The 10,240-nt window shown below is 43.1% G+C and overlaps 1 protein-coding gene across 2 annotated transcripts; it reads left to right on the top strand.

Moving 5' to 3' along the window:
- The first annotated feature begins 467 nt into the window (after positions 1 to 467).
- LOC147455630 (putative serine/threonine-protein kinase WNK11) lies at positions 468 to 4,431 on the top strand. 2 transcript variants are annotated; one of them, XM_086514365.1, is made up of 7 exons: positions 468 to 811; positions 1,427 to 1,464; positions 1,550 to 1,781; positions 1,858 to 2,081; positions 2,203 to 2,360; positions 2,452 to 2,929; positions 3,048 to 4,431. In XM_086514365.1, exons 1-7 carry the CDS (start codon positions 804 to 806, stop codon positions 3,257 to 3,259), a joined length of 1,350 nt encoding a protein of 449 aa, XP_086370491.1. In that variant the 5' UTR covers positions 468 to 803; the 3' UTR covers positions 3,260 to 4,431. The 2 variants fall into 2 exon arrangements, with proteins under 2 accessions (XP_086370491.1, XP_086370490.1); XM_086514364.1 differs by having other exon boundaries at positions 469 to 811; positions 1,554 to 1,781.
- The last annotated feature ends 5,809 nt before the right edge of the window (positions 4,432 to 10,240 follow it).

Genomic DNA, 10,240 nt, shown 5'->3' with positions numbered 1-10,240 from the left:
TTAATTCGGTGTGATCGATCCTACTAAGCTTTTTTGCCCTCATGTCCACTTTGATGTTTACTCTTTCCATTTCTTTGTCCTCTGCCGTCTGCATCGCCAACAACCTGATAGCATCAACAGAAAAATGTGATGAACATTCTGTTTCAGTAGCACTAGAACAAACCTCTGGCATGGTTTGATCGCACGAGAAATATATGATATTTGAGAGTCGTCATCACATCGACGGCAAGCATCCGAAGTACTCTCCGGCTTGAGAACAAACTGCTTCTAAGAGCAATTGAGCAACGCAGAGTGCTTTGTTGGTAGCTTTTTACAGCAGAGGTTTTTTTTTTGAGCTGTTCATTGCAGCGATGTTTTAAAAAAAATAAAAATTTTAATGCCACGTGGTGGCTTGTGTGTTGAAGTTGAAACATTTGAGGTGAACAAGTATTTTGATAAAGCGAACATTGGCCCTGGAGAGTCTGCGCGAGAGAGAGAGGTTCATTTGTACAGTATCTCTCATCACGTGGTAGCGCAGAGTAAAGCTGAGTGGTAAAACAGAAAGGGATATGATATCACAACAGTATTCTTAAATAAAAACATCTGTCTCATCATCATCTCCTGCTGCTGCTGGAGGCTCCGACCCAAACATTGAACACACTTTTGCCTCCCTCTACTTTGAAATTCTGTTGAGTGCACAGGCGGAGACAATATTATGGCCGATTTTGATCCTATCGGCCTTGTCAAGTGCAGCTTCAGCTTGGCCGACGGCATGCCCGATGATGACGCTGGAGACTTTGAAGAGATAGATCCGTCTGGGCGCTATGGACGGGTGAGATAATGCAATTGTGTAATTGTCTGTTTAGCTCAACAATCTTGCTTTTCAAAATGCATATCACATCCATTTAGGCAGGCCAATAAATTACCAATCATGCCTCTGAAAGGAAAAACGTCAACCTACAAGCTGCCCCACTGCACAATAGCATTGAATGCACTTGGTTAGGCTATGTTTTTTCATAGTAGCGGTCGAATGATGGAAGGCTTGTAATATATATTTGCACTTTCTCCTAAGGAGCTTTTTGTTGGTGGCACTGTTTTGTTCATCAATGAAGGGTGCTTGATTGATCTAGGCATTCTGGTAAAATGTTATGTCTCCATTTCGGACTATCCTCCTCCCATTTCAGATGCTAAGAAAGCTGTTGCTACAGAGTTCAGGATTTGATCAAAACCTGAACTCTGTAGCATGAGCTTTTTTTGGTGTTTCTATGGCCATTTCTGTTCCATCACCATGCTCTTGCATTATGCCTGTTGGCATTCAAATCTTGTATATGTGACATGTGTTTAACTCTCTGTCCTACTTGATGTCTTTACTGTCCTATTGTGAAAATCAATTTCTCTCTGATTGTTACATATCGGCTTTGACACCATTGCATTTGATTTTTCTCAGTACAAAGACGTACTTGGCAGAGGCGCTTTCAAAACTGTGTATCCTCGCTGTTGGTGAACATGGTTCCACAGAACATTTCTGGTAAACAAGTCTTTTGTGAGAGGTCTTTCCTTGATAATCTAGACAGGTACAAGGCGTTCGATAGAGTAGCGGGACTCGAGGTGGCGTGGAACCAAGTCAAAGTGCAAAACATAGCTCATAGTACAGAGGATATGGACAGGTTGTTTTCAGAGGTTCATCTCTTGAAGACATTGAAGCACAAAAACATAATCAAATTCTACCACTCATGGCTGGATGCCGATACACAGACTCTCAACTTCTTAACCGAATTATTTACATCAGGCACTCTGAGGCAGTAAGTAAAGGTCTCTAATCTCTGATGCGCTGCTCAAGAAGCTTTTTGTGCCCTCCTTATAAGCAGTCGAGTCCAGGTACCGTAGACGGCATCGGTGCATCGATATCAGAGCAATCAAGAATTGGGCTCGACAAATCTTAAGGGGTCTCTTATACCTCCATAGCCATGATCCACCCATCATACATAGAGATTTGAAGTGTGATAACATTCTCATAAATGGAAATCAAGGGGAGGTGAAGATTGGGGATCTTGGTCTGGCCGCAATCTTACGGCAAGCGTATGCGGCCCATAGTGTCATTGGTAGGTCTAGAGTTCAAATTAGCCGCCAAGGCTTGCATTGAAGCTATTCTTATGGTAAACTTAAATCTCCTTACGAAAATGTTCACAAGAAGTATGTGACTACATGTGTATTTGTTTGTAGGGACGCCAGAGTTTATGGCTCCTGAGCTGTATGAAGAAGATTATACCGAGCTAGTCGACATCTACGCTTTCGGTATGTGCCTGTTGGAGATGGTTACTTGCGAATATCCCTTCAGTGAATGTGAAAATGCGGCTCAGATCTACAAAAAAGTCTCATCGGTAACCTTCTGACCCTAAAAGCATTACTTTTCTTATCCTGATTACAGATTTCTTCCAAGAACTGAAAATGTTCCCTCTTTTTGACAAGCAGGGCGTCAAACCAGCAGCTTTGAGAAGAGTCAGGGACCCTGATCTTTATCAATTTATTGAAAAATGTTCAGCTGCATTGCCATACCGCTTGCCAGCACGAGATCTTCTAATGGATCCATTTTTGCAATATGACAGAGATAGTGATTATGTGGATAACTTGCCTTTCACATGTAGAGGCCTCCCTACCATCAGTTCTGAAGATGGTTTCCATAGTTCCTCTTCGAGTATGAAACCATATAGAGCTGCTCCTGCAAGTCAAAACGCTGCAAGTCCGAGCTTCTCACTGCAAGAGTTTACACCGTCAGATCAGTCAAATTCAAATAAATCCCTGCAGAGCGTCGCTGAGAATGTCTTAATAGATCTTCCCTCCTCTCATCTAATAGAAGATAATGTAGGGCAAAGAATGGACCTTCAAGTTAAAGGAAAGAGAAGGGGTAAAGATGTCGTGCATCTCTGCCTTCGCCTTGAGGAAGTACGAGGTACATCTTATGACTACCTGATTTACATCATGGATTTACAGTGAAAGTGCTTCGACTTTCTTATGGCTTGAAGCTCTATGGTGGCTAGATCTCATGTTGTACATGGTCTTTTTTTCAGGTGATGTTAGGTGTATAGGATTCTTGTTCAAGCTGGGGTTTGATACAGCCATGTCTGTTGCGACAGAGATGGTTTCCGAGCTAAACCTCGCTGACCAAGCTGTGACCAGAATCGCAGAGATAATTGATACCGCACTTACTGTCATAGCTCCTGATTGGAAGGCAGAAGTAAATACTGAAAATGAAGCTGGAGGTGATAAAGTTGTTGAGTAAATTGACTCTATGCTGCATTTTTACTGTCATAGCCCTTGGTTGAATGCCAGTAAGGAAAAAGAGCTGAAGATGGCTGGATAAGCAAAAAACTAAATATAGGGGCCCTCGGTGTGTGAGTTCTACTCCTCATTGCTCGCTGTCTTCTGAGTTTCAGGGATGTGTGTCAAGCTTATGCTCTGCCGAGAGCGTAGGCTCGACTCTCAAGTCTGGCATCCTTGGGACGTAGGCTTGACCATCATCACGACCTACAGTCAAGTTTGGCATCCTTGGGGCATCATCAACCTTTTCTTTCCCTTTTCTTGTCAGTGCTTTGGCTGAGGACATGGTGCTATGAAAATTTCTAAACTGGAACGAATGGTTATTATGTTGCTCGCTGCCTGGGCTTGCACGGCTACTGGTGCTTTCTTAGTTATTGGTGGTGTCTGATGGAGCAGGGCAACCGGAGTAGGATGCAATGTTGAGAAAAGAGCTTCCCTTCAATGCTGGTCTCTGGTGGAGCAGAGCAACAGGAGTAGGAAGGAATGCATCAAGTGAGAGGCTTCCCTCTTGTTCTTGATCCTGGAAGTCATTAGACCATAGATAATGTGAACTGTTAGATCAGCAATGCTTACACACACTATATGGCACAATGGGTCCTTCAAAGCGGATCTATGGTTCTAATTATGCATCACAGATCATGAGATTTACCTTTGGCATCAAGGTTAACTAGGGGTGAACCAGGGTAAGCTCAGGGTGGCCTAGTTTACCCTGGTTAACCGAACGACCTAACGGTCGAGATTACCTCGTGCTCCCACCTGATGGCTTGTGATTTGTGACACCTGATTAGAACCTTGGATCATTGCTATCTGGCACTATGGGTCCTTCATTGGACCTCTACGGGTGAGAATGCACATCAGGGATGGTTGGGTTGTCAGAATTGTCGCGGATTCCGGACGCCCAATTTCACCCACAGATGCCCAATGAAAGATTTGGTGTCATTTAAAGACTGCGACAGTAATCATTGTTGATGTATTTGCGCATTATTGACCTTCATGGAAGAGAGGTGGAAACTTGTCTGAAGCCATATGCTTGAAGATGCTACTCAAAAGTTGTGAAATACCATGCGGATCTTGACAGCAAACACTTCCATGTGAATTGAGCATAATGCATGAAGACGGTCTGTTTTCTGCATTTTTCTGGAGGCTACATTTTGAGTTAGTGTACATTCTGCCTGGAAGTTGTGTAAGGTCTTTGATTCATTACTGGACAGTAGTGATGAAGTCAAATGGTCAGTAGCAATGAAGTCGAGTGGTGTCCTCTTTCCTTCATTACTAGACCGGATCCACAAGAAGTTTTGAACAGATTCTCACAATAACAGGATCCACAAGAAGTTTTGAACAGATTCTCACAATAATTCCACATTATGACTTAACTCAACATTATGAGCTTCTGTGAGGGAGGCACGGCATACCTAGCTAGGTACGATTGGAGTTAGGGGACCGCCGGCCCGGTGGGGGGGCTGGTGGTCCCCTGCCCCCTATCGTACCCAGCTAGGTATGTGGTGCCTCCTGAGCAGAAGCTCATTACATTGTATGAAGTTTTGAACAGATTCTCACAATAATTCCCACATTATGACTTAACATCATGAGCTTCTGTGAGGGAGGCACGGCATACCTAACTAGGTACGATTGGGAGTAGGGGACCGCCGACCCGGTGGCGGGGCCGGTGGTCCCCTGCCCCCAATCGTACCTAGCTAGGTATGTGGTGCCTCCCGAGCAGAAGCTCATGATGTTATGCATTGTATGAAAAACATTGAAAAAGGCTCCCTTTTCTTACATGAGAAAAGTTATAAATCTTCTTGTGGTAGCAATGAAGTCAAATACCTTGCTATAGCACTTTTCAAGTTAATCTTCTGAAGCAGCAATAACAGTAATTGTAATGAGGCTTGTAGCCAGTAGGTGGACACTCCTGCTGGAGGCGGCGGTGCAATCAAAAAGTTGAGCAGCAATGGGATCTGCAATTTAATTCAGATTGGTGCCCCTTGCACACATGGCATTCACCTATTTGTCAAATGTTATGTTTTAACGATCTCCGTAATTACATGGCAACTTAAGAGCCTCTTGGCATTACTGATAACCATAGCATCTCCAAGCACGTTGTTCTTTCCCAAGGCCCCCAACTATAACCAATCACCATCTTCCTATGAATTCAACTTCTTGCATAATGCCACATGCCACACACATGATGCAATCCCAGGTGATTGCATTTGCTCAAAAGCCCTTGCTTTGCCTCCTTTGAAAGTAGCCCAAAGGTTTCTCATCCTTCTTGTGTTGGTATTTAATGTGGACTATGTTATGCCTTCTCCACCCAACCAACTCCCTTATAGGAAGCCCGTGACTTCTATCTTCAAACCCCCTTTACTTGATAGCCATAGCTTTAGGCTTTGCCCCTTAGAACTCTTTCCTTTACATTACTCCCTTCTTGAATGAGAGTTGTTGTCCTCGAAAAAAAATAACGAGAAACCTCATGAAAAGCACCAAATTTTCCCAAGTAAAAACTTCTTCAAGGGTAACTTTCTGCCTAACTAAAGTTTGTTGACAAACATGATTTCTTATTCATGAACTTTTAATCTAAAATCTTTTCTCGTTCATGGGATTCAGTGGGTGGCTTAATTATGTCAACCAAAATATCTAGATCACCAACACCCTCTTCCTGTCCCAACCACTTGTAAACGACTTAACATGAAAAATAGGATGCACTCTTGATGTGTTGGTAAATCCAATTTATAAGCATATTCATTTTTTTTGAAAGAACTATAATATTGTGGTGAAGGCTTATGTGTGGGTTCAAGTTTTAGATTTTATGAATATTTTGGAATCTTCAAAATGCTAACTCTCTCTTGATGAAGGACACTTGTCGGTGTTTCTCATATGCAACTTTTTGTAGCGATCTTGAGCATGCATAACATTGCTTTTAACAATACATAACATATCAAAATGTTATTTCAAAATATTTTTAGCCAAATGTATTTGATCATTGGCCAAACCTGTGGTAATGGGGGACGGAGGTTGATGATCATACGACGTGAGCATAAATGGACTAAATCTCATGGAAACATGATTTGTACTTTTGTAAGCAAATTCCAAGATGCTCGAATAGTCTTGCCAATCTGTTTGCTTCTTACTAAGATAAACTCGTGGCATCTCCTCTAGTACATGATTTACTCTCCCAGTTTGTACATTGGTTTGAGAGTAGGAAGATGCATGCATTAGTTGGAAGGAATTCTTACTAGCCAAGTTTACATAGTGACATACACAAGTACGTGTTGCATTGCCAAGAACGTCAAGTGACAAAAGTGGAGCATCTCATGGTCGGTGGGCTTTTACATCTTTTAGAGATCCGTAATGAAAAATGGGAAAGCATCTCTATGATTCTCTAAATGTTCCTCTTTGGAAGGATTGTTAATGAGGATGTTATCTAAAAAGACAACCACAAACTTACTTAAATAAAGTTGTAGGACTTTTTCCATAAATTTCATACAGAAAGTTTGAGCATTTGTTAATCCAATAGAAAAACAAAGAACTCAAAATGACCAAACCATGTGTGAAAAGTTGCCTTAGGGATATCACTTGGGTCAATTTGTAATTGATGATATTCATATCTTAAACCAATCTTGTGAAATATCTAGCCCCTTAGAGTCGGTCAAAAGTCTGATTTACTCTGGCCGTATGATATTTTTTCCGATTCTTACCTTATTCAAACAACAATAGTCTACATGCATGTGCATATAGCTTTCCTTCTTCTTCACCAAGAGTACTGGAAATGCCCATGGGAAAGAACACTCGTTTAAATAAAACCTTACTGAGATATTCAGTAAGTTGAAATTTCAACTCTTTTGCTTTGGATTGACTAGACCTTTACGCTGGTTTGCTTATAGGTTTATTGCTGGTTTCACATCCACACTATGTTAAATTTTCTACTACATGAAAATCATAAGGAAATACATCTTTATAATCATGCAACACTTGATTAAGTGATGATTTGAACAACAAAATCAGAAAGGTTTTATATTCATGTACAGACAAGTGAGACACATAGTAACAAAGTGATGATTTGAACAACAAAATCAGAAAGGTTTTATCTTCATGTACAAAAAAGTGAGACACATTGTAACAAAGATTAAATTTTTATTTCATATGCTTGCTGTAATAATTGCATCTCGACTCTATATATGAGAGGAGAAGAGGGTACATCACTATTAGACTCTCCTAAGCCGCTAGTCCGAAGTGGCTAAGCAACTGAAATATACCTAAGCAGCTAGTCCTATGTGGTCTTAATTCCTGTTAGCCCTAACCAACTAGACCTAAGTGGTTACGCGGCTAAATAATGAAGCAATGAAAAGCGCAAAGCACACGGACCCCAACGGCCTCAACGCCAGGACCGTGCACGCCGAGCTCGTCACGAGAAATGAACAGGGAGCACCACCTAGCTTTGGGCGGCTAGGACACGGACAATGGTAATTTAAAATAGCACAAACATTGCACGCACGCTAGGACACGGACAATGGTAATTTAAAATAGCACAAACATTGCGCGCGCGCGCACACACACACACACACACACACACGCGCACACACACACACACACACACACACACACACACACACACACACACACACACACACACACACACACACAGAGAGAGAGAGAGAGAGAGAGAGAGAGAGAGAGAGAGAGAGAGAGAGAGAGAGAGAGAGGTGATGAAAACCCCACGGGATGTGAGGGAAAATTGATTCAAAGCGATATTTTACATAAAGACGAGATGACGACTATGGTAATAGAGAGAGATAGTGAGAGATAGAGGGCCTATAGCGCGTTCTCTAGAGAAAATTCCATATACACGGAGATTCTACTCTTGTGTGTGGCAACACTTGGAGTTAGGATGTGTGGAAGTCTTCCTTCTCAAGTGCTGACTCCACAAGTGTCCCCCCCTTTGATAGTGACCTCTCAGTGCCCTTTTATAGGTGCAGGCTGCATTAGTTTAGGATAATCTGATTAGGTTAGGGCCCTAATCAAGAGAGACAAAGCAAGAAGTTGGGTCCCAGATGGTTGACCCTTGTTTTGTCTTAGGAGAACTTTAAAATGATATCTCCTAGGTGGGCCTTTGTGACCATCACCTAGAGAGAGGTGGCAATATACAATTGGTTTTTATACAAGATTTTTGGCTTGAAAACGGGAGAATAGATTACCCTATGGATATTTACTGCAAAGATGCGTTGTGGACGAGATGCTAATGAATGATGGGCTTTGCTGTTGCGTCGATGTAGCGCGTTCGTCAGCTTCGAGGCCGGCCGGGACATGCCTTCGGTGTCATTTCTCAATTTGGTGTCGTTTCCCCATGCTTTTGGTCGTCTTCTTCATTGATGTCGAGTTCCTTCTTGGATTTTTCCTTCTTGTGTGTGCGTATGGCATACTGTGTACTCGTGCATGTATGTGCATGTGTTCGTGAGTATGTTGGTAAGTGTGTGTGCGTGGGAACGAGAGAGAGAGAGAGAGAGAGAGAGAGAGAGAGAGAGAGAGAGAGAGAGATTTATTAAATTTTTATAATTTTTTAACGTGCTACCGGTGTTGATTACAGAGAACAAAGGAGAGAGGGCGTGAGTGAAGCAAGGGGATGGCGAGAGGGTGAGGGGTTGGGGTGAGGGTGTGGGTGTGTGTGCGTGTCTGTGTGCGTGTAGGTGTGTGTGTGTGTGTATATATATATATATATATATATATATATATATATATATATATATATATATATATATATATATATATATATATATATAGAGAGAGAGAGAGAGAGAGAGAGAGAGAGAGAGATTGTTGTGCTTGCGGGCTAGTGAACAGGACGAAGAGAGAGAGAGCGAGTCCGAGAGTGAAGCGAGGGGGGGAAAGAGAGAGTGAGGGAGAGGGTGGGGGAGTTGAGAGTGCATGTGAGTGTAGGTGTGTGTGGTGGGGGTTAAAGAGAGAGGGAGAGAGCTGTTTGCTTGGTGCTGCTAGGGGCTGGTGACTACCGACAAAGGCAGGAGAGAGAGAGCGAGATAGTCAACGGGAGCAAGAGAGAGAGTGTGTTGTGGGGCTGAACAAGGGAGAGAAGAGGGAGGGTATGGATGAGAGGGGGAAGAGAGATTGTAGTGGGCCAGGGAGAGAGAATGGATGAGGGTGAGCGGTGTGGAGAGAGAGCCGAAGGTGGGGGTGTGTGTGAAATAATGAAAGAGAGAGAGACTCTTGTCCCATGCATGGCGGCCCCTCGTGGGTTGACGAACAAGACGGAGAGAGAGAGAGATCTTGTCCTTTGGTGATAATGGAGGAGGGATGGAGAGAGTGTGGCCAAGCTGAGAGGCGGCCCACTGTATGCAAGCATGGAAGGGGTGGTGGTGCAGGTTACAAAAACGTTTTCTTAAATCATTTTTCTTGTGTTATGCTCCCCCCCCTGGTTGGGGTTGGTTCTTGCGGCCAGGCTCCGAAAGCCGGGCATCACATCTTGGTTGAGGAGCTGACAAGGTTGTGACAAGCTAGGTGTTTGATTCGGGCAGAGGAAAGAGAAAATTTTTTGTTCTTGATTTCAAAAACCGCCTGTTGTTAGCCCTCCCCTTTTTCCTAGAGGCATTCATGTCTCTAGGCGTGCCTTTGATTCTTCTTCAGCTGATCTGTAGGAGCCGATATGGAGTTGCCTTTTAAACTAGCCATTCCATTTGGCCGTTGGTGAGATTTTTGGGATATCCATGAATCTACAACAGGTCCGGATGATAGCCTGTTCCTTGGAATAGTGTGGCCCGATTAAATGGGAAGACCATGGCTTCCAAAACTTAATGAAAGTGTCCTCCTGGATCCCAAGTTTGGGAAGACCATGGCTTCCAAAACTTAATGCCAGTGTCCTCTTGGATCCCACGTGAAGATTTTTTTATTTCCTCTCTCTCTTACCTCTCGCTCGTCCATACTCCACCGGCGGGCCGCC

Source organism: Adiantum capillus-veneris, chromosome 6 (genome assembly GCF_014529385.1).
Source record: "Adiantum capillus-veneris isolate H3 chromosome 6, ASM1452938v2, whole genome shotgun sequence".
Taxonomy (NCBI): Eukaryota; Viridiplantae; Streptophyta; class Polypodiopsida; order Polypodiales; family Pteridaceae; genus Adiantum; species Adiantum capillus-veneris.
Note: the sequence above shows the minus strand (reverse complement) of the source record. Positions and strands in the feature narration are given on the sequence as shown.

What these genes read in the sequence shown, in the direction of transcription:
- LOC147455630 (XM_086514364.1), top strand. Translation starts at nt 695, where the DNA reads ATGGCCGATTTTGATCCTATCGGCCTTGTCAAGTGCAGCTTCAGCTTG. An exon ending in ACATCAGGCACTCTGAGGCA is followed by an intron (nt 1,782 to 1,857) that starts GTAAGTAAAGGT and finishes AGTCGAGTCCAG; the next exon opens with GTACCGTAGACGGCATCGGT. An exon ending in TGCGGCCCATAGTGTCATTG is followed by an intron (nt 2,082 to 2,202) that starts GTAGGTCTAGAG and finishes ATTTGTTTGTAG; the next exon opens with GGACGCCAGAGTTTATGGCT.